Raw genomic sequence first — 25,735 nt, 5'->3', positions numbered from 1 at the left:
GGATAAAAATTTTAAAAGATGAGAAGACTTTGCCATTCGCGATTGAAAACAAATATTGTGTATTTAATATTATCAGCATTATTGTTTTTTTTTTTTTTTTTTTTTTTTTTGATTATGAATATCCGATAATTTTAGATAGAAAACGATAATTTTAAATACAAAATGCCATAATTTTATCTTCTGGGGTTGGCAACGCTGATGGAGCCGTTAGTGAAATTGGTCAAGTAACTCTCGACATTTATGGATACAACTTTTTCCCTTTATATTTGAAATAAATCGGCCAAGTACTTTATGACATTTTCAGTAATAATGCTTCTTCTTTCTACACTCCTGGAAATTGAAATAAGAACACCGACAATTCATTGTCCCAGGAAGGGGAAACTTTATTGACACATTCCTGGGGTCAGATACATCACATGATCACACTGACAGAACCACAGGCACATAGACACAGGCAACAGAGCATGCACAATGTCGGCACTAGTACCGTGTATATCCACCTTTCGCAGCAATGCAGGCTGCTATTCTCCCATGGAGACGATCGTAGAGATGCTGGATGTAGTCCTGTGGAACGGCTTGCCATGCCATTTCCACCTGGCGCCTCAGTTGGACCAGCGTTCGTGCTGGACGTGCAGACCGCGTGAGACAATGCTTCATCCAGTCCCAAACATGTTCAATGGGGGACAGATCCGGAGATCTTTCTGGCCAGGGTAGTTGACTTACACCTTCTAGAGCACGTTGGGTGGCAGGGGATACATGCGGACGTGCATTGTCCTGTTGGAACAGCAAGTTCCCTTGCCGGTCTAGGAATGGTAGAACGATGGGTTCGATGACGGTTTGGATGTACCGTGCACTATTCAGTGTCCCCTCGACGATCACCAGTGGTGTACGGCCAGTGTAGGAGATCGCTCCCCACACCATGATGCCGGGTGTTGGCCCTGTGTGCCTCGGTCGTACGCAGTCTTGATTGTGGCGCTCACCTGCACGGCGCCAAACACGCATACGACCATCATTGGCACCAAGACAGAAGCGACTCTCATCGCTGAAGACGACACGTCTCCATTCGTCCCTCCATTCACGCCTGTCGTGACACCACTGGAGGCGGGCTGCACGATGTTGGGGCGTGAGCGGAAGACGGCCTAACGGTGTGCGGGACCGTAGCCCAGCTTCATGGAGACGGTTGCGAATGGTCCTCGCCGATACCCCAGGAGCAACAGTGTCCCTAATTTGCTGGGAAGTGGCGGTGCGGTCCCCTACGGCACTGCGTAGGATCCTACGGTCTTGGCGTGCATCCGTGCGTCGCTGCGGTCCGGTCCCAGGTCGACGGGCACGTGCACCTTCCGCCGACCACTGGCGACAACATCGATGTACTGTGTAGACCTCACGCCCCACGTGTTGAGCAATTCGGCGGTACGTCCACCCGGCCTCCCGCATGCCCACTATACGCCCTCGCTCAAAGTCCGTCAACTGCACATACGGTTCACGTCCACGCTGTCGCGGCATGCTACCAGTGTTAAAGACTGCGATGGAGCTCCGTATGCCACGGCAAACTGGCTGACACTGACGGCGGCGGTGCACAAATGCTGCGCAGCTAGCGCCATTCGACGGCCAACACCGCGGTTCCTGGTGTGTCCGCCGTGCCGTGCGTGTGATCATTGCTTGTACAGCCCTCTCGCAGTGTCCGGAGCAAGTATGGTGGGTCTGATACACCGGTGTCAATGTGTTCTTTTTTTCCATTTCCAGGAGTGTATATTATATGTTTATATATAGATTAAAAGATGTCCCTCTAGTAGGTATATAAATACACATGTGCATGCGGATGCAACGTTGTGCGAAAATTGAAAAGCAATCGGTGAAGAACTTTATGAGATTTAAGATTCTCATAGACGAATATTTACATTTTAAAAATTCATTTACCATTTCACTGACTTATACTACCAGCAAAGTCCTTACCGGAAATAATGTCCTGCGAAAGGAAACTGGTACCACTCGGTGGTCAAGAGCGGTACTGCTCTGCATTGAGATTAGCGTATAGCACACTGGAATAGTGAGCTCATGTGTGCCTTTCTACAAACAACCAGAAACCTCGACACCCATCTAGAGACGACAATTCGTACGAGCACGGGCTCAGAAGAAAAAGTCAGCTAAACCATCAGTGGTTACTGATACCAGTCCGACTTATTCCACGCTCTCGACAACGTCAGCGATTCTAGCTAAAGTGCACCGAATTCTGGGTAGCAGTTTTTAAAAAAGTGAGCTTGTTCTTGATCTTTTCAAATTGTTGTTTCGTAACTGGCGTACAAGACGTTATTTATATATACTGAACATTTCTAAAACTTTCAACCTTAAACTGATTTAATTGAGCAGTACATTATACGACATTTAATTCAATTTTTTGTTTTTTTTACAGAGAAGTAATACATACTTTTAATTTTTATACTGTAGTCTCTCCTGTCGTGTTCCACGAATAAGTTACTTGGTTTTGTACGTTAAAGCTATAGGTTTTGCTTATATCCTTTTTCTAAACCGCCTTTCTAGGCATGGCCTTGATAAACCGACATATTTGATCGGCACTGACAAATGGCCGAGCATGTCGGATTATCAAGGTCCTACAATACTTCTCTGAGCTGAAGAGGTTGGTGCAGAGCAAGAGGTAATGGCGGGATATAGCAGAACAGTCAGGAAACTGAAGTTAAAAAATATGTAAATAAAAGTTTGCGTATATGCCGTAAGTAATTGACACGGGTGCGGTGTAGTGAATGTCAGTTTCTTCTTTATTGCAACCGATAACTGACCTGATTTCTTCTCTCATTGAGATTCTGCCCCTTTCTAACTACAAACTTAACTAGATTCCACACTTTCATTTGTTACCTTTCACTGCCTGTCTCCTGTGTTTAGTTTAATAAGCACCACTTTCCATTGTCAGTTGCTTGCCTACAGCGACTGTAAACCCACTACTTACTGCTCTGAAACAAAATCAGGTGAAGAACAAACGAAGTGGCCGTAACAGAAGCATTAATGCTCTCTCCATAGCGAAAGGATTTCGTTGCGGAAGTCCTAAGTTACAGCTCCGTAATTTAGATTCAAACTATTAGAATTTCTTGTGAGCAAACATGTCGCGCAATAAAGGTGTAATAGCACTGTGCACAACAGTGAATGTTCTATACGGTCTGTAGCGTAGTATCAGTCAGCAAGTAATATATTTCCAGGGAGAGTCAAGACCCGCTGTTGTCTGACATTAATTTTCATTTTTTCCACGTTCACTACAGATCTGTTTCGACTAAATTGCCATTATCGAGTGACGTACACACCAATGAACCAAAACATTATGACCACCTGCTTAACAGTTTGTATGTGCATCTTTGGAATGTTAAGACATCACTGATTCTGCGTATCACGGAAGCGACAGTCGCATTAGGTGTCGACGCAAAGGTCATGGTTCAAATGGCTCTGAGCACTATGGGACTTAACTGCTGAGGTCATCAGTCCCCTAGAACTTAGAACTACTTAAACCTAACTAACCTAAGCACATCACACACACCCACGCCCGAGGCAGGATTCGAACCTGTGACCGTAGCAGCAGCGCGGTTCCGAGCTGATGCGCCTAGAACCGCTCAGCCACAAAGGGCCGCTGATATGCGTACGCTGTATTGGCGCCCGATAGTGACCATACGAGGTGTGGCTAGAAAAAAACCGGACTAGTACTGGTGAAACAATAAAACGAATGCAATAAGGCTGAAAGTCGCGTGGCCTGTCACGTGACTCTCGCTCCGCCTACTGCTCGAGTTTCATCTGCCTCCTGCACTCAGTCTGCCCGTGGCGTCTGTTTTAAGTAGTTGACGTTTTGTCTGTGCGTCGGAAAATGTTGAGTGTACAGAAAGAACAGCGTGTTAACATCAAATTTTGTTTCAAACTAGGAAAATCTGCAAGTGAAACGTTTGTAATGTTACAACAAGTGTACGGCGATGATTGTTTATCGCGAACACAAGTGTTTGAGTGGTTTAAACGATTTAAAGATGGCCGCGAAGACACCAGTGATGACACTCGCACTGGCAGACCATTGTCAGCAAAAACTGATGCAAACATTGAAAAAATCGGTAAACTTGTTCGACAAGATCGCCGTTTAACAATCAGAGCAGTGTCTGAGTTAACAGGAGTTGACAAGGCAAGTGCTAGGCAGATTCTTCATGAAAGTTTCAACATGAACAAAGTGTGTTCAAAAATGGTTCCAAAGTGTCTCACAATTGAACAGAAGGAACGCCGAAGAACGATTTGTTCTGACATCCTGGAAAACATTGAAAGTAATCCCACCTTCTTATAAAATGTTATTACTTGCGATGAATCGTGGTTTTTTACTTACGATCCCGAAACTAAACGCCAATCGATGCATTGGAAAACTCCTGGTTCTCCACGACAAAAAAAAGCACGAATGTCAAAATCGAAATTCAAGGCAATGATGATTGTTTTTTTTGACATCAAAGGGATTGTGCACATTGATTGGGTACCAGAGGGACAAACAGTGAATCAGCATTACTACATTAGCGTCCTGGCTACCCTACGTGAGCGAGTACGGAGAAAAGGAACGATTTGTGGAGAAAAAAGTCATGGATCCTTCACCAAGACAATGACCCAGCTCACAGTGCGTTGTCAGTGAAGACGTTTTTGGCAAAACACAACATTCCCATCTTAGATCATCCACCCTACTCACCTGATTTGGCCCCCTGTGACTTTTTTCTTTTCCCTGAAGTCAAGTCAGCTTTGAAAGGAACTAGATTTGAGACTGTTGATGCAGTAAAAGAAAAAGCGACGGAAGTAATGTATGGACTTACCGAAAATGATCTGCAGCATTGCTACGAACAGTGGAAAATTCGTATGGAGCGGTGTAGAGACCGAGGAGGAGAGTACATTGAAGGAGATAACATGAAATTGTAAATAATTGTAAATAAATGTTTTTTCCAGCATCAGTCCGGTTTTTTTCTAGCCGCACCTCGTAGAACTTACATCAGGCGAATTCGATCGCCAAGACATCAACGTGAGTTCACTATAACGCTCCTCAAATCACAGTAGCACGGTCCTGGTCCCGAGACGCGGACAATTACATCGCCGTCGGGGAAGACACCGAGCGTGAAAGGATGCAGATGGTCGGAGCCTTCAGCGTGGCTTCGGTTACTACCATAGGTCCCATTCAAGCGCAGGAGAATGTCTCCCGTAGCACAATACAGCCCGTGGCACGCTGCATGTTTCCAGTCGCCGTTCACCTTGATGGCGGCGTTTGTGGAGACGACCATCGACATAGCGTTGCAAAAATGTAGTTCACCAAGAAGAGCCGACACGTTTCGACTGATCGACGGTAGAATACCGATGGTACCGTGCTCACTGCAGCCACAACTGATGATGTCGTTGGGCCAACATGGGAGCACGTAGGAGCGGTCTGCTGCGGAAAGCCATGTTCAACAACGTACGATGAACGTCGGGCTGCGAAACACTTGTGCGTGCACCAGCACCGTCCTCTTTCGGCAGAGACGCCACAGATCACCGTCTGTTCTTTACAGAGAAAAGACGCCTCCGAACCCGATGGTCTGCGAAAATTCGTGCGCGTCCAACCACTTAACTCCTAGTTGTAGTTTCACAGTCCTACCGCTCTCCGTAGACGCTCGCTCACGACAGTAGCACGTGAACATTCGACCGGCTTCGCCGTGTTCGAGATACTCGTTCACAGGCTTTCGGTAACAATAATTTTCTCTTTGTCACAGTGGCTTATCTCTACGGATTTCCTCATTTGCAGCCCACATCTTCGCTAGGGTGATCCCCCGTCCGTGTATCCTCCGCTTACATACTTTTGTTACCGTGTCACCTGCCCGCAACGCTACCACACGCTATCTTTTGACTGCTTATATATTTGTTGAATTAAGGTAGTAATTAATTTCACGCGTCAGATTACAGTCATAAGAAATTAACTGCTACCTTAATTCAGCAAATATACACTACTTGCCATTAAAATTTCTACACAAAGAAGACATGCAGATGATAAACGGGTATTCATTGGACATATATATTATACTAGAACTGACATATGATTACATTTTCACGCAATTTGGGTGCATAGATCCTGAGAAATCAGTACCCAAAACAGCCACCTCTGGCCGTAATAACGGCCTTGAGACGCCTGGGCATTGAGTCAAACACAGCTCGGATGCCGTGTACAGGTACAGCTGCCCATGCAGCTTCAACATGATACCACAGTTCACCAAGAGTAGTGACTGGCGTACTGTGACGAGCCAGTTCCCCAGTCGCCATTGACCAGACGTTTTCAATTGGCGAGAGATCTGGAGAATGTGCTGGCCAGGGCAGCAGTCGAACATTTTCTGTATACAGAAAGGCCCGTACAGGACCTGCAACATGCGGTAGTGCATTATCCTGCTGAAATGTAGGGTTTCGCAGGGATAGAGCCACAGGTCGTAACACATCTGAAATGTAACGTCCACTGTTCAAAGTGCCGTCAGTGCGAAGTGACCAAGACGTGTAACCAATGGCACCCCATACCATCAAGCCGGGTGATACGCCAGTATGGCGATGACGCTCTTCCAATGTGCGTTCACCACGATACAGCCAAACACGGAAGCGACCATCATGATGCTGTAAACAGAACCTGGATTCATCCGAAAAAATGACGTTTTGCCATTCGTGCACCCAGGTTCGTCGTTGAGTACACCATGGCAGGCGCTCCTGTCTGTGATGCAGCGTCAAGCGTAACCCCGCAGCCATGGTATCCGAGCTGATGCTGCAAACGTCGTCGAACTGTTCGTGCAGATGGTTGTCGTGCAAACGTCCCCACCAGCGATCGAGACGTGGCTGCACGATCCGTTACAGCCATGCGGATAAGATGCCTGTCATCTCGACTGCTAGTGATACGAGACCCTTGGGATCCAGCACGGCGTTCCGTATTACCCTCCTGAACCCACCGATTCCATATTCTGATAACAGTCATTGGATCTCGACCAACGCGAGCAGCAATGTCGCGATACGATAAACCGCAAGCGCGTTGGGCTACAATCCCGACCTTTATCAAAGTCGGAAACATGATGGTACGCATTTCTCCTCCTTACACGAGGCATCACAACAACGTTTCACCAAGCAACGCCGGTCAACTGTTGTTTGTGTATGAGAAATCGGTTGGAAAGTTTCCTCGTTTCAGCACGTTGTAGGTGTCAGCACCGGCGCCAACCTTGTGTGAATGCTCTGAAAAGCTAATCATTTGCATATCACAGCATCTTCTTCCTGTCGGTTAAATTTCGCGTCTGTAGCACGTCATCGGCCTGGTGTAGCAATTTTAATGGCCAGTAGTGTAGAACGAAAGTCAAAAGACAGTTGCCAACTATCTTGTAGCCATATCAATCCGTCTAGATAATATATAATTCACTCGATAATGACAATTTAGCCAAAGTAGATCTGTAGTGAAATTGAAAGAAATAATCAATAAAAAAGAGCAGAGAGTCCGGATATTCGTTATAAATATGTCTCCTGAATACACAGGGAGTTTAAGAAAGGGTCACACGTTACTACATGTGGTAAAGTGGTCAAAACTGTAAGAAAAATTCCTGTTATGGGAAGCCCTAAAATCAATAGGTGTTGAGGTATGGAGCAATCTGTCCTGTTGTTCCAGTCTGTCTGTTACGTAGAAACGAGCTATAAGCAGTGATACACGTGGTTACCACACATCCTGAGACATATTTTCAGTATTGTTTCGCAACGAAGCAAGCACTCCTTCAAATACACCTCAGAACAACCTCGACCATCCATCGCTCCTGAAACATTGTCTTGTGGTACTGCAGCACAATCCTGTAAAATGGGGTGGTATTCCGTTGTCCATAAACCACGGACGTTATCTTTCCAATTGGTTAACGTGCTCAAATGTCGCTGACAATGCATCGCACAGAAGTCAGTGAATGCACAACGGACATTAATGGATCCTTACGTACGTGTCACCTGTCGTATCTACACGTATCAGGGGTCCCATTTCACTCCAACAGCATATGGCCTACACCATTACAGAGGCTCCACCAGCTTGTATAGTCCCTGCTGACATACAGGGTCCATGGATTCATGAGGTTGTCTCCGTACCCGTACACGTCTATCCGCTCGATGCAAAGAGACTCGTTAGACTGGGCAACATATTTCTAGTCATCAACAGTCCAATGTCCGTTCGCCGACTATAACACCACGTTCAAACTCACTTACACCTTGATAATCTGCCATTGTCGCAGCAGTAACCGATGTAACAACTGCGCCAGACAATTGTCTTATATAGGCGTTGCGGACCGCAGTGTGGTATTCTGCCTGTTTACATATCTCTGTATTTGAATACCCATGCCTATAGCAGTTTCTTTGGCGCTTCGGTGTATGTGTTGTCCATCGTAATGCTATGTGAAGTATTGATATTGGTGACTGGAACCTATGATTTACGATTTACGATATGAAAGTTTTGAGAGTTTGCTGCTGTGGTAGTCCTTAACTCAGTTGCATGACATATGGACTTCTCAAATTTCTGGACGAACGCATTCTTTCAATCACTACTTTTGAAAGTTATGATAAAGCGATATTCTCGGCGTCAATGTAAACAAATGATTATTGAATAAAAAGGTTTTATGTCCCTAATACTAAACGACTAAAACTGTCACTCAGACTCAGTTACAGGCTGTCCCTCTTACGCATTCTATTGCCAACTAAAAATTGATGTCAGTATTTCATACAATCATTGACCGAGTTGAAATATTTTAAATGTTGTCATAATCTACTCATTTAGAAGTATAGCGTCTCCTTGGAGGTTTCAGGTAATAAATCAGATATTACACTTTGAAACTGTATTTATGTTTTGAGACAGCAAAGTTCATGGCTCGCGAATAACATGCACCATAGCCCTTCAGTATTTCAGAATGACATCACTTAGCGACATCCAACAAATGTGTTAATAGTTTCAACAATTTTTGAAACTTCCTTCGCTGACAACCCGCTCCTTCCGCCACAAGATAATGACAGGATGAAAGGTTATAGCTTACTGCATTTTGAGTGTTCATGCAGTAGATCTTTAGCATAATGCATGAGATTTTGGCTTTGACTTTTTCATTGATCTGTGCGTGAACAATGCGAACAAAATAATAAAACCAACAAAATTAGACTTTTGTTACTTCAACCATAAGGCTTTTACGTAATTAACGTCACATATTTAACACATTTACGCAAATGTGAAGCAATCACATGTTTGAAGCTGTTTATACACCCATCAAAAACAGTTTTTCTTCACCTCGGTTCCGAGAGTTCCGGAAACTGTACAGAAAATTGGAATATAGATCACTATAAACATCATTTCCGCCCTTTTTATTCCTCATGAAAACCACACATTGGATGTTGTACCACCATACAGTGAGACCTTCAGAGGTGGTTGTCCAGATTTCTGTAGACACCGTTACCTCTAATAGCCAGTAGCAAGTCCTCTTGCACTGATGCATGCCTGTATTCGTCGTGGCATACTATCCAACAATTCATGAACGCACTGTTGGTCCAGATTGTCCCACTCCTCAACGGCGATTCGGCGTAGATCTCTGACAGTGGGTGGTGGGTCACGTTGTCCATAAACAGCCCTTTTCAATCTATCGCAGGCATGGTCGATAGGGTTCATGTCTGGAAAACATGCTGGCCACTCTAGTCGAGCGATGTCGTTATCCTGAAGGAAGTAATTCACAAGATGTGCACGAAGGGGGCGTGAATTGTCATCCATGAAGACGAATGCCTCGCCAACAAGCTGCCGATGTGGTTGCACTATCATTCGGAGGATGGCATTCACGTACTGTACAGCCGTTACGGCGCCTTCCATGGCCACCAGCGGCGTACGTCGGCCCCACATAATGCGAGCCCAATACAGCAGTGAACTCGTTGGACACTGTGTCTAAGGCGTTCACCCTGACCGGTTTGCCTCCAGACACGTCTCCGACGATTGTCCGGCTGAAGGCATATGGGACACTCATAGGTGACGAGAACGTGGCGGCAATCCTGAGCGGTCCATTCGGCACGTTGTTGGGCCCATCTGTATCGCTCTGCATGGTGTTGTGGTTGTAAAGATGGACTTCGCCGTGGATGTTGGGAGTGAAGTTGCTCATCATGCAGCCTACTGCACACAGTTTGAGTTGTAACACGGCGTCCTGTGGTTTGTTGAAAAAGTTGGACCCCAGGTCTTTATTCAAAAGACAAAATATATGACGAACATCTGTGATGGATCTGAATGGATGATCAACAATCTGGGAAAAATCGGACGAGTTAAGAATTCCAGGTATTTCGGTGAAGTCATCCAGGAGAATGGATTAGAAGAAGAAGCAATTACTGTAAGGATAAGGAAGTTAGGCCAAGAATACCAACAGACGAAGAATACCTATAACAAAATGTCTATGAGTACAAAATGTCTATGAGTATAAGGGCCAAGTTCCGACATTATAATACAGTCGTAAAACCTGTAAGAGGTCAATGATTAAGCAATTTGTTGCTAGTGCACTCGAGCAGACGTAATTTCTATGGATTGCTCACGCGCTGCCTGCGATATGTAAGCTATAAGAGAATCTCAGACCAGAGAGCAGTGTTGTCAGCAGTAGGAACTGTGTAGCAGTAAAAGTAGTGATAGTAGCTAGCAGTCGTGTGTGTGGAGTTGGCTGGGCCGGTCGTGGGGAGCGATGACGGAGCCTGAGCATTGTAGTATAAGGTGAAAGCACCCTCGTGCATATGTACTATTGTTAGATCAGGTCCCATGTAAAATGTTTTAAAAAATCTCTTAATAATAATCTTTCTCATAAAAAAAAAACTTTTGAGAATTATTCATCTCAATTTAAAGAATTTACTAATTTCTCCAATCCATGGTTATCCTGATTTGTAAAGAAAAATCAGTTCTTTCTTTTTATACATGACAAGTCTTTCGGCCAGCATTGCACAGGGCTGTGCCAGAAAAGTTTAGTTTCATATAGGAGCAGATATACATATGCGTTATCCGGCGACTTAATTGAGGTAAGAATTTTCAATTTATTCAGTATGATCTTTCAGGGCCATGACGCAGCACTGCTGACATTAGAATTTACCAGTTTAGATTCACAGTCAGTCAATTATTGAAAGGTTGTATACGAGTCAGGTTTTTTTTATTAGGAGGTTACGGAATTTATTTATTGGGAGGTTACTCTTAATGTGAATGTTATACTTATTATTTTATCTGTGGGGAGGTTACACTTGTCGACAACCGGCCAGGATAGTATTTTTGTGAATTTCTGAGAAGTAGTCAGTTACATATCTGCTCTTATTTACTTAATGTTAAATGTAGTTTGCATCTGGCGCAACGCATTTAGTAACTTGTCACTCTTTCTTTCACAGGTCATCGGCAATTTATTGCTCTTTGTTGTTATTGTATTTGTTCAATTTTTGCATTGTCTTTGTTTCATTTTGTGCTTAACGTTGATTTGTGAAAATGCCGCGAAAAACTGCTAACAGTACATGGAGATGCGCAATGAGTGAAAAAGCCGACTCGAATAATTTGACCGATAATACTAGCGACACTCAGTGTAATAGTGATAATCCTCTAATTACAGATAATCAGTGCGCGCCGATCACTAGTAATCATTTTATTCCAAATGATGAACAAACAATTTCAGTTATGTCCACACTTAATTTAACGACAATTGATGACGCGGAACGTTCCGATACAATGAACGCTGCCCAGTTTGACACACCTGATTTGCAAAATTTACACGGTGAACAGACGAATGCTTCTAACGAAGGTGAACAATGTACTCAAAATATGTCAGATTTATTTGATTCCGATGTAGTGACCAACAGTGCACATCCAAGAGGCAAACCTTTTTAAGAATCAGAGAATGAGCAAATGGTTGTACAAAACGTGACAAATGCAGATACACCATCACACAGCACAGAGAATAGAGTAACTAATTTTGGCATGGATGAAGTTGTGGCATTATTGCTACGACTTAATGAATCGTACAAACAACTTAATGAATCGTGCAAACAACTTAAAGACTCGTGCAAACAACTCAATGAAAATACGACAACCATTTGAAACAACTTACTGCATCGTGCAAACAATTTAATGAAAGTTTCAAACAGTCGAATGAAAAACACGACAACCTTAATGAGCAGAAGAAACAACTTAGTAAACAGATTACAGCCGTTACCGTGCTACGTTATGATACTAAAGAACAATTATATGAGGAAATTAAGGCTTGTGCTAGGAACTGTAGTGAAGAAATTAGATCTGTTGCTCAAGAATTAAGTAATACACATGTAGCTACAACGGAATTATTTAGAGATGAAAGTAGTGCAGTCGCTAAACAATGTTCTGAAAACGCAACACAGTTACGCGACGAGTTTAAGTTAATGTCAGCAGAACTTTCACGCACTCTGGATGCGAAAGTTGATAAGAAATTTGAACAACAGAACAGCTAAATTGACGAACGTTTTAAAGCGACAGAAATGAAATATGTTTCAGCCTTTAACACGTCACAGCATACGCCACATTCCGAACATTTGTCAGTGTAACTTAGGTAATTTACAGAGAGTACGTGACTTAGATTCCGAACAGACACAGAGACAAACGGATTAGCATACAATCCTGAACCAGTTCAGACATTCAGAGACAATAATTGTGATTATAAGCACTTTCTATCCGTGAGAAAATTAAAGGTATTTAATAATAACAGAATACAGATTCACCCTTTGGACTGGATACAACAATTTGCCTTTGAATTTTCACCGGCGTTGCCTGTAATGCAGAAACTAAAATTTATTTGCAACGCGTAACAGACCTCAGGGTATTCATTACACTTCGATGAATATGTGCCGTAGCGTGCACAGGGCCCCGAGCCGCAGTAGTGCTATTTCATCTTTAGTTTTCTGCACTGCTGCCTTCTCTTTTACTATCCTTTATATCTATCAAAACAGGTCTTCAACTATCGATCTATCTAGCATTAAGAATGAGTAAAGAAAATCTGATATGTCAAGTTTTATCTGAAAGTAACAGTTTCATTAGACACTCCCGAATTGACAAGAACTACCAACATTATTTTAATAACAGGCAAAATTTTAATCGTCAGTATCGTCAAAATTATCAGCAACAGCAAACACATTTTGGCAACAATAGAGGCTTTTTCCCACAACAGCAACAAAACCAGCTGGTTAGCATACCTAACCAACAATATAATGTGCAAGGTCAACCAAGCTTTAATGTTTCGCCGCCTACACGTATAGCGTCAGCTCCACCAGATAGTAACGCACAGCAACAAGGAAGTCAGTATGTACAGAAAACACATCATTTCAATTCCTATGGCAACGCGCCGTATAGTAATGACTATCATGACAGACATAAAGGTAATGAGCACAGCGCTAATGAGCTGGCCAAAGTGGCCGAGCGGTTAAAGGCGCTGCAGTCTGGAACCGCAAGACCGCTACGGTCGCAGGTTCGAATCCTGCCTCGGGCATGGATGTTTGTGATGTCCTTAGGTTAGTTAGGTTTAACTAGTTCTAAGTTCTAGGGGACTAATGACCTCAGCAGTTGAGTCCCATAGTGCTCAGAGCCATTTTGAACAGCGCTAGTGACCATAGCAGTTTTGCACCCTAAAACCAAAAAAAAAAAAAAAAAAAAAAGAGCACAGTTTTCGGCGTACATTTATTAACAGTAGGTGTTATCATCAGCAGTGTCAACCACAATAACAGATTATTATGAATGAACCAGACAGTCGGTATCATCCCGAACCTAATACGTCAGGACGAAGTAACAGAACAGTACAAATAGTCGAAATGCCACAGCTTCCTCCTGCAAATAACAGCACGTCAGAAAGAATTTCACTAGATACAGTACAGGTTGCATCTTCCAGAAACGTAAGCAATACTTTTGACACACAGAATCTTGTTCACGGAAATGTTATTACTTTTGACGACATCCGAGACACACTTTTACATGAAAAACCAGTTATACAAAAAACCATTTCCCATCCTGTTATTGAAGTAAAGATTGGATCATACGCATTTTCAGCAGTAATCGATTCTGGATCACCTATGTCAGTCATAAATCAAGAAACTTTCAACGAATGTAACAAACAGAACACCTATCCTACGTTACCATTAGGCAAAACAAAAGTAAAAGGAGCAGTATCTAGTAAAGGAAAATAACAGTTCTGTCTCAGTATAAGAAAACATTTTCTGGCTCCATAATGTGCATAACTTAAATGAGTATACCAAATTAATTTGTTAACAAGTTCGTCAGGAATACATAATAACCAGGTGTTGCTATCAGGGTGAGAGCGGCGAAACAGAATGTTCTTGCGTACTGTGTAATGATTTCTAATGGTAACGTTATTCTTATCTTGCCAAAGGTGTTTAATTTCTTTCCATACGGTGTCTTTGCTCTGCTCTTGTGCTATGTCTCGTAATGATGACGAAATGAAATTTTCAAATGCAACTTGTTGAATATACATGACGCTAAAATTTGTTTGGCAGAAGTTGGTTGCGATGTCTAGCTGATTGTTGCTGAGAGAACGTGATAGCGCGTCTGCTACAATATTTTGTGTACGGATATACGGAATAGGATAATATTTAACTTTAAATATGTCATGCTGTTTAACTTGTAATTCATATATAAAACCGGACATAGTACCAGGGATGTTGTCAAAAAGTGGGGCTTACTGTAAAAGAATATTGCGTAGTTGAGTACCTTCGTCGTCTGTATTTGCACTGCTCTGTTTAATTGCTTGTTCTTCCAAGGGATTGGAAAAGGGCACAGGTCATCCCCGTTTTCAAGAAGGGACGTCGAAGAGATGTGAAGAACTATAGACCTATATCTCTAACGTCTATCAGTTGTAGAGTTTTGGAACACGTATTATGTTCGAGTATAATGACTTTTCTGGAGACTAGAAATCTACTCTGTAGGAATCAGCATTGGTTTCGAAAAAGACGATCGTGTGAAACCCAGCTCGCGCTATTCGTCCACGAGACTCAGAGGGCCATAGATACGGGTTCCCAAGTAGATACCGTGTTTCTTGATTTCCGCAAGGCGTTCTATACAGTTCCCCATAGTCGTTTAATGAAGAAAGTAAGAGCATATGGACTATCAGACCAATTGTGTGATTGGATTGAAGAGTTCGTAGATAACAGAAAGCAGCATGTCATTCTCAATGGAGAGAAGTCTTCCGAAGTAAGAGTGATTTCAGGTGTGCCGCAGGAGAGTGTCGTAGGACCATTGCTATTCACAATATACGTAAATGACCTTGTGGATGACATCGGAAGTTCACTGAGGCTTTTTGCGGATGATGCCGTGGTATATCGAGAGTTTGTAACAATGGGAAATTGTACTGAAATGCAGGAGGATCTGCAGCGAATTGACGCATGGTGCAGGGAATGGCAATTGAATCTCAATGTAGACAAGTGTAATGTGCTACGAATACATAGAAAGAAAGATCCCTTATCATTTAGCTACAATATAGCAAGTCAGCAACTGGAAGCAGTTAATTCCATAAATTATCTGGGAGTACACATTAGGAGTGATTTAAAATGGAATTATCATATAAAGTTGATCGTCGGTGAAGCAGATGCCAGACTGAGATTCATTGGAAGAATCCTAAGGAAATGCAATCCGAAAACAAAGGAAGTAGGTTACAGTACGCTTGTTCACCCACTGCTTGAATACTGTTCAGCAGTGTGGGATCCGTACCAGATAGGGTTGATAGAAGAGATAGAGAAGAGAGCGGCGCGCTTCGTTACAGGGTCATTTAGTAATCGCGAAAGCGTTACGGAGATGATAGATAAATTCCAGTGGAAGACTCTGCAGGAGACACGCTCAGTAGCTCGGTACGGACTTCTGTTTAAGTTTCGAGAACACACCTTTACCGAGGAGTCGAGCAGTATATTGCTCCCTCCGACGTATATCTCGCGAGGAGACCATGAGGATAAAATCAGAGACATTAGAGCCCACACGGAGGCATCCCGACAATCCTTCTTTCCACGAACAATACGAGACTGGAATAGAAGGGAGAACAGATAGAGGTACTCAAGGTACCCTCCGCTACACACCGTCAGGTGGCTTGCGGATTATGGATGTAGATGTAGATGTAGAATATAGAGAAACATATTCGACGAGTTTTAGCGTAAAATCTGCCAGAAAGCTAAATCAGACATGATTTCACATATTCCTCCTTTACATCCCATTGTACCCGTTAAATTGAGACACATAGCGGTTGTAGATATTTTTGGTCCGATTCCCAGAACTAATAGAGGTTTTTGCTACATCTTTGTCGCTGTTTAACTCACTTCGAAATTTGTTACCTTCACTCCGCTACTGCTAAATCTATTTCGAATGCATTTGTAAAACATTTTTTATTCCATGTAGGGCATGTATTGAAAATAATTTCCGACAATGGACCACAATTTCGACCTGCAATATGGACAAGGATGTTACGAGCTAGAAACATTTCTCCGATTTATATATCCAGGTATCACGCTTCTTCGAACCCTTGTGAACGCCTGATGAAAGAAATTGGTAAACTGTGTAGAATATACTGCCATAAAAAACATATTGATTGCGATACACACATACTCTCATTCCAGGATGTAATTAACACCATACCAAATGAATCTACTATGCTATCTCCGACTGTTATATTGAAAAATGTTGAACCTAACAAAATTAAAGAATTAGTATCTTTTCCTACATCTCGTCGACTACGACACCATGAAATAATTGACATTGCGCTCAGCAACATCAAACGTGCCGCAGAGCGCCGGAGAAGACAGCAAAAACAGGTTTGTACGCGCCGTGACTTTCACATTGGACAGAAAATATTAGTACGTACACACTATTTATCCAACAGAGGAAGAAGTAGATGCAATAAATTTGAGCTTCTATACGCAGGTCCATATAGAATTCGCAGCATTCCTCACCCCAATGTAGTACATGTCGAAACTTTGAGAACCAGAAAAAGCAAGGGCAATCACACATATTTCCAATATTAAACCATTTATTGAATGAACATACTTTATGATTTATCACATTGCAATACCATTTCCAGATATTTATATGACCACTTATTGATGGTGATTACATTTTTTCTTGGCAAGTGCCCGGCAAGATAAGGTTAGCAGGTCGCTTTTCTTGTCGTTAGACATCAGACCGTGAACATTTTCCATTTTTTGTGTATGTATGATTGTTTTCCTATCGTGAGAAGAATTTTTCTCTGTATGCACTATGAAATCTTTAAGATGTAACAAACAAGTTGACTTTGACATTTTTCCTTATGATAGCTCAACATCTTGACTATTCTACATTGTTTGCTACCACATTATGGTATTGTGTACACATTTTTTGCACTTGAAAACTGTCTATGTTTTTGACATAATACGTTTTCTGTCATGCTATGCTGTATGCTTAGTTATATGACTAGAAACGAGTTTTTATTTAATGAGTATACGATGTAAATGCAAGATATTAATCCATATTCATCGTTTCCAGAAAGCAATACCGTGTAAAAGAAATAAATCAAACAAACCACAGTGGTTTACTATGAAATGGAAATTTTACCACCAGAATGAAAGAAAGAAAATGCAATACATTGTCATGAAGAGTAAATGGATCAGAATTAACAAGCATTAACAAGAATATACTATACACACTGTATAGTAGCAGTCTTAACTAATTATTTTTCTTTCAGAATACGAGGCGATTGATACAAGCTGTCAGACAGAACTGCACATGTTAGTTTCAGTGATGAAATATGCTAGAAGTAAGAAACTCTATAATATATGAAGTAATGAATGACAATGAATAGTTGTATGAAGTAAATGGTAATATGAATATGTATAACGAAGTGTCTATTTTTTGCAGATGATAATAAACGATGATGAATAGTTATATGAAGAATATGGTAATATGAATAATGAAGTTTTTCTTTTCAGATGATGATAATGATGAAGTTATGGTAATATGAATAATGAAGTTTTTCTTTGCAGATGATGATAATGATGAGGTTTATATATTTTGTATTAGTTAGGAGATGCTATGTAGTTATTTATTTGTTGCAGTTCCTTTTGACAGTATGTCTTATGTTGCATACTATAGTGACAGAATGTTTAGGGAAAAACAGCTGTATTACATACGTATTGAGTACACGTTTCATTACCTGTTAATTCGAAGTTTACTACTTTTCAGCATAATATACATTTTTTTCTTTCAGGTCAATAACCCATTTTGTATTTTTTCCAGGAGAAGCTTTTCATGATATTAATATGCTATAAGCAGTTAGTTATTAAACCTGTTCTAATACTTGCATTTTTTTACCCAGTTGTGTCTATCATTTATGAATGTGGTCACACATACTCTACTTGTTTCATAGCCTTGCTACAGCTGACTCATGACGAATGACGTTATTAATCCTTATTTCCAGCAATAAGTCAAAAGCAAATATTTTCATGCCCCACTATTATAGATCCCAACGCAATGCATTGTTAGCACAAAAAATAATTTAATTATTATCAGTCCCAACTATTACCAGTATACAACTAAATAATGTTACCAATTTAAGATATATTTCTAGTCCTAAATATAATGCAAATGTTTCTGAATTATTGATTCGCTTATATCTATGTATTATTGGACTACAGCTTGAGTAACAGTTCCAGTGTCTTACATTTTAAATATGTCTTATGTCACTTACATGATGTCATATATAAACACTAGCAGCTTGATGCTACACCCAATAACTCCTGTTTTGAATGATAACTTCTGAATAGTGCATAATAAATGCTTTGTAACTGGCCAACGAGTGCCATAACTACTGTAATGAGAAGACTTATGATGCCAATAATTACTGTAACTGGATGACTTACGAATAATGTTCTGTACTAATTACTGTAATGAGATGACTTATGCATAAATGCTATGCCAATAATTTCTGTAAATAATATTTTGTTATACTCTATAAATGCTATACCAATGATTACTGTAACGAGATGACTTATGCATAAATGAATGCCAATGATTACTGTAATGAGATGACTCATGCATAAATGCTATGCCAACGATTACTGTAATGAAATGACTTATGGATAAATGCTATGCCAATGATTACTGTAATGAGATGACTTATGAATGATGTTTTGTAACACTGCATAAACGAATGCCAATAATTACTGTAATGAGATGATTTATGCGTAAATCCTATGCCAATAATTACTGTAATGAGATGACTTATGAATGACGTTATGTAACACTGCATAAATGAATGCCAATAACTACTGTAATGAGATGACTTATGCATAATTGCTATGCCAATAATTACTGTAATGAGATGACTTATGAATAATGTTCTGTAATACTCCATACGTACTACTTAAATGCTGTGTAAATAGCCAATAAATGCCAGTAATTATCCAGATCAGTTGATACACTAGTGTAATTCAGAATTATGACTAGCATAAGACTTAATGTCCTTCACCTTCTGACCTAATTACCAGTAATTACTGCAATATCCGCATGTCCTGCCCATCCTCATGATCATGGAGCACTACATTTGGTTTCTGCACTAATTCTAAGGTGATGTAAGAGTATGGATTCTACAAGAACGTGGTGTTGACATATCAAGCTGTCCACCACTCTGACTGAGGAGATGTCATTATGGTCCTACTGTTTGGTGTACCTAATGAACTACCAAAATGATAATATGCAATATTAATACAAGATTGCAGTGTCTTGGCTACACTGATGAATACTTCAGGGAAGAGAGCTTCAGATTGTCTCACTTGGTGTTGTGGTTCTGTAGAAAGATATGGACTTTCAGTGCAGCTATGGCAACCGACTGTGCTACAACCATGATGCTATCCTTCCCATTCCTTTCCTAGTTCTTGTAAAATGGTAAAGACTTATAGAGTGCGCTTAAATTCTTGTAAAATGATAAAGACATATGCAGTGCGTGTGCACTTTATTTCATTTCGCAATATGTTTAAATTCTTGTAATATGGTAATGACTAATACAGAGCGTGTGCACTTCAATTTCATTTGTTAATATGATCAATTCTCATAAATATGCTAAAGACTTTTATTACAGTGCGTGTGCACTTTATTTCATTTCTCAATATATTTAAATTCTTGTCAAATGGTAAAGACTTAAACAGTGCGTGTGCACTTCATTTCATTTCTCAATATGTTTAAGTTCTTGTACAATGGTAAAGACTTATACAGTGCGTGTGCACTTTATGTCATTTGTTAATATATTTTGTGCTCATTGCATATACGTTTTGTCATTTATTAATACGTTCTGAACTCAGTATGTGTGCACTCTATTTCATTTCTTAATATGTTCTGTACTTAAATTATTTATCAATAATGTTATATATATATATATATATATATATATATATATATATATATATACACTCTGTGACTGTAGACTAAACTAAACCAAACTAAATAGATTATAGAAAAATTTATTGCTCATGGCAAGTCCAATTGACTCACCATCGCTGCCAAATTTTTGCCCCCGCAGTGGAGGGTTATGTAAGAGGTCAATGATTAAGGAATTTGTTTCTAGTGCACTCGAGCAGATGTAATTTCTATGGATTGCTCACGTGCTGCCTGTGATATGTAAGCTATAAGAGAATCTCAGACCAGAGAGCAGTGTTGTCAGGAGTAGGAAATGTGTAGCAGTAGGAGTAAGTAGTTAGTAGCTAGCAGTCGTGTGTGTGGAGTTGGCTGGGCCGGTCGTGGGAGTGGTGGCGGAGCCTGAGCGTTGTAGTATAAGGTAAAAGCACCCTCGTGCATATGTACTATTGTTAGACCAGGTCCCATGTAAAATGTTTTAAAAAATCTCTTAATAATAATCTTTCCCATAAAAAAAATTTTTGAGAATTATTCATCTCAATTTAAAGAATTTACTAATTTCTCCAATCCATGGTTACCCTTATTATTGTATTTCATTTTATACATGACAAATCTATCGGCTAGCATTGCACAGGGCTGTGCCAGAAAAGTTTAGTTTCATATAGGAGCAGATATATATGCGTTATCCGGCGACTTAATTGAGGTAAGAATTTTCAATTTATTCAGTATGATCTTTCAGGGCCATGACGCAGCACTGTTGACGTTAAAATTTACCAGTTTAGATTCACAGTCAGTCAATTATTGAAAGGTTGTATATGAGTCAGGTTTTTTTTAACAGGAGGTTAGTCACATTGTATTATTGGTAGATTACGGAATTTATTTATTGGGAGGTTACCCTTAATGTGAATGTTATTATTTTATCTGTGGGGAGGTTACAAACCTGAGGGCCTATATACGTCCGAAACACTGACCGTGAATAGACAAGGCCAAGCTGAGTGGCTGGAAAAGCGAGAGCGTAGGATATTAAAGAAAATTCTAGGCAATAGAAGGGTTGATGGACAATGGCAAGACAGAACCTATCACAGCATCCATTAAGAAGAGACGATTGTTATTTTACGGTCATCTCATGAGGATGGACGGTGACCGACTAAAAAAAAGAATATGGAGTTTCATGCGATCTAAGAAAACAAGGCCAAGATGGTTCGCAAAATGTGAAAAAGATCTTAGGCAGATTAGTATCTCAGAGAGAGAAATTCCTGACAGGAATAAATTTAGAAGATTGGTGAACAACTACCAAGGTTTTAAAATGGCGCCAACGTCCAATAGACGGAGAGGACCATTATCTGAAGAGCATAACAGAATAGCCCTTGGTGGGCTCAGAAAATCCTGGCAGGAAGTCAAAGCTGGAACAAGAATAAGACCTAGACACTAGAGTGAAGTTGGTTGTTACCACGTAGTCCATAGAGGCTCAACTCGATGATGATAATAATAATTATTATTATTATATTAAAACAAGTAAGCCCTCGGTCACACAGAAAAGTTTAATGAGGAGATTCATTTACTTAAAACCATATCAGTCAATAATGAATATACGCCTATCATAGTCGACGATATCCTCAAAAATAAAACTGCAAAAACTCCTACGCTCAACACCTCACGCGCTGAAGTTAACCCAAAAAAAGTTTTTCTATTCCGTACATAGGACCCATTTCCTATCAGATTCAGCGCATGATTCGCAACAAATACAACTGCAATGTTGCCTTCTCTACAAATAACAATCTGAAGAGAAACTTCATCCATAATTTGAAATCCATTCGCTCCCCTACAGAAAGTTCTGGCGTTTGTAAGATCATCTGTGATACCTGCTCCTCCTATTATATAGGGCAAACTGGACGTCCTTTCACCATCAGATATAAAGAACATCTTTTGAGAATAAACGGCACCAGTCCCCTAAATTCATTCTTTGCCGATCATCTCTTAATTACTGGACACGTGCCTAAAGCCATTGGCGATAGCAATATTCTGCATACCGAAAAGAAGGGGCATAGGTTAGATGTTTTAGAGGAATTGGAGATTTTCAAACATCTACCTCGTCATGATGGCCTCATTCTCAACGAACAGCTGCAGCTGCGAAATAAAAACATTTTCGACTGTATAAAACCGTTGCTTGATCTTTGATTGAGATTTCCTCATGCAGTTTGCCGAAATGTTACTTTCCTGTTACGTCTTTGCTGTTTTCTTGTATGTCATAACTGACGGTGTTTTACGTTACAGATGTATCTCTGTTTAAAGCAGATAAATATGTAACTTCATCTTATTATTGTTAGTGCTTACGTTATGCCTGAATCACCTTCATTACAATTTAATGTGTCTAATTTTGAATGTACAGTAGCCTAATTGTTTCTGCGGCTGCTAGATGGCGCTCGTAGCAACACCATGTTTACTTGCCTACACTTTCTAACGTGGGCGCCTCAGTTTTGTTGCAACCCGTGTTCACTCAGGTACGAACAGCCCTTAGCGGCTCGCCGTATCATCTTATTTACAACCTTTCATGACGTCGCCTTTCCAGCTTAGATTTTTTTATAATTTGACTTGTAAGTACTGCATCTCTTTCCAGGCAGTACACACTTTAGTTTATTAATGTCTTATACCGAGCGAGGTGTCGCAGTGGTTAGACACTGGACTCGCATTCGGGAGGACGACGGTTCAATCCCGCGTCCGGCCATCCTGATTTAGGTTTTCCGTGATTTCCCTAAATCGTTCCAGGCAAATGCCGGGATGGTTCCTCTGAAAGGGCACGGCCGACTTCCTTCCCCATCCTTCCCTAATCCGATGAGACCGATGACCACCCTGTCTGGTCTCCTTCCCCAACCAACCAATCTTATACACCTATTATAACAGTTAGTTTAGTTCTGAAAACGATGCTCACAGTAGTGTCGAAACCTGGTCAATTTTGACTTAATATTTGTGACCGAGGACTTATTTCTTTTAATACAATTCTGACACGTTCACTGAACCTTAGCAGTTATCCAGAATGAGATTTTCACTCTGCAGCGGAGTGTGCGCTGATATGAAACTTCCTGACAGATTAAAACTGCGTGCCCGGCCGAGACTCGAACGCGGAAGGTAGGAGACGAGATACTGGCAGAAGTAAAGCTGTGAGTGCCGGGCGTGAGTCGTGCTTCGGTAGCTCAGATGGTAGAGCACTCGCCCGCGAAAGGCAAAGGTCCCGAGTTCGAGTCTCGGTCGGGCACGCAGTTTTAATCTGCCAGGAAGTTTCTTAGCAGCTATGTTCAAAATTTTTATTATTATTATTAAAACCATATCCATCTAGGGGATGAAAAAGCGAGGTAACGGATAGTTACATTGGAAGGGATTTGGGGGTGGGGGTGGAAGCAGGGTACCAAACAGTGCTCTCACATGCGACATCCCCCCTCCCTCCTACCACCCGATCCCGAGAAGTGTGCCTGTTTGAAAACCGAATCAAACCAGTCTTAGGACTGAAGACGATGGCAACAGCAGAACATAACGCGAAACAGACTGACGCTCTTGAAATCAGTGCGGAAAAACAAAACATCCATTAACTAGTGAATGACTGGTGGCAGTATTGCAGAACCTACATTACGAGTGACCAGACCCCTGAGTGCTGTGTAGCAACGGTCTGGACGCGGCACGCCACGGCTTTGGCATCGGCGCAGCATACTCACCGATTCGAAGACCATGAAGAGCTCGTGATTCTCCTTGGTTGGCTGCAGACCCGATACAGTCTGCAGGTACGTCTCGCTCGCCAGGTAGAAATGCGGCAGCGTAGCTATCACTGGGGCACCTGTAGAAGTCAAAAGCACAGATCAGATTTCACTTGCAGATCCGATCACAGGTATATCATGGTCCTCAGCGAGGGGAAAAAGTGTACTGTGCTGAACAATCTACATCTACATTTATTCTCCGCAAGCCACCCAACGGTGTGTGGTGGAGGGCACTTTACGTGCCACTGTCATTACCTCCCTTTCCTGTTCCAGTCGCGTATGGTTCGCGGGAAGAACGAGTGTCTGAAAGCCTCCGTGCGCGCTCGAATCTCTCTAATTTTACATTCGTGATCTCCTCGGGAGGTATAAGTAGGGGGAAGCAATATATTCGATACCTCATCCAGAAAAGCACCCTCTCGAAACCTGGCGAGCAAGCTACACCGCGATGCAGAGCGCCTCTCTTGCAGAGTCTGCCAATTGAGTTTGTTAAACATCTCCGTAACGCTATCACGGTTACCAAATAACCATGTGACGAAACGCGCCGCTCTTCTTTGGATCTTCTCTATCTCCTCCGTCAACCCGATCTGGTACGGATCCCACACTGATGAGCAATACTCAAGTATAGGTCGAACGAGTGTTTTGTAAGCCACCTCCTTTGTTGATGGACTACATTTTCTAAGGACTCTCCCAATGAATCTCAACCTGGTACCCGCCTTACCAACAATTAATTTTATATGATCATTCCACTTCAAATCGTTCCGCACACATACTCCCAGATATTTTACAGAAGTAACTGCTACCAGTGTTTGTTCCGCTATCATATACTCATACAATAAAGGATCCTTCTTTCTATGTATTCGCAATACATTACATTTGTCAATGATCAGATGATATAAAAGTTTTATCAGCATGGTACGGTGCCGTAACCCAGAAAGTGTTACTGGAGAAACCAACGTTTTGGCCCGCGGCTGCAGTGGTCGAAACCTTGGTTTCTCCAGTAACAGCTTTTTCTTTAACTTAGTCTGGCCGCGGAAGCCTACCTAATTATAACGATGAGATAGTCGTTTAAAATTGTGGCACAAGAACATGTCCATGCGCTTGCATCTGATAGTAACAATAATTTTCACAGCTGTAGCAATTATACTCGAACTTCATAATAGACAATTACTGAATGACTTTCGGAAGCATGTCAAAACTTGCACAATAAATGAAGGGCTTATTTCAATAGTGGTACAAGTCCATTTTTGTTCATTGTGAGGTACACAGTGCTAAAGTCAAATGAGCGCTGAAAAATCTGCAGTTTAGATACCAGAAATATCCAAGCATATGTCTTCTTGCTAGAGATGAACGTTTCTTTCTGTTTGTTTGGATCCTTAATTGCAGAAGTTTGATTTTATCCATACTTCGGTGATATTTCGCAAAAAAGTGGCTAACATTTTCAAACCTTTTAAAGTTGATACCGCTTTTCAGACCAATAATACGCTGCGATTTAAACTAAGAAATAATTTACAGCAGGAAAGCGATAGATATGAGAGAGCTGGGGTCTAATAAAATTTAGTGTAACACATGGAGGTCAAACTGGTAG

At 41.3% G+C, this 25,735-nt stretch overlaps 1 protein-coding gene across 1 annotated transcript in view; it reads right to left on the bottom strand.

Moving 5' to 3' along the window:
* LOC124551118 (sensory neuron membrane protein 1-like) overlaps positions 1-25,735 on the bottom strand; it is a 291,988-nt gene that overhangs the window by 28,539 nt on the left and 237,714 nt on the right. Inside the window, exon 8 of the mRNA XM_047126065.1 lies at positions 24,112-24,230. Coding sequence (XP_046982021.1) covers positions 24,112-24,230 — 119 coding nt within the window. The remainder of the gene's footprint in view (positions 1-24,111; positions 24,231-25,735) is intronic.

Source organism: Schistocerca americana, chromosome 9 (genome assembly GCF_021461395.2).
Source record: "Schistocerca americana isolate TAMUIC-IGC-003095 chromosome 9, iqSchAmer2.1, whole genome shotgun sequence".
Lineage (NCBI taxonomy): Eukaryota > Metazoa > Arthropoda > Insecta > Orthoptera > Acrididae > Schistocerca > Schistocerca americana.
The sequence above is the reverse complement of the archived record's forward strand: the minus strand, read 5'-3'. Positions and strand labels throughout refer to the sequence as shown.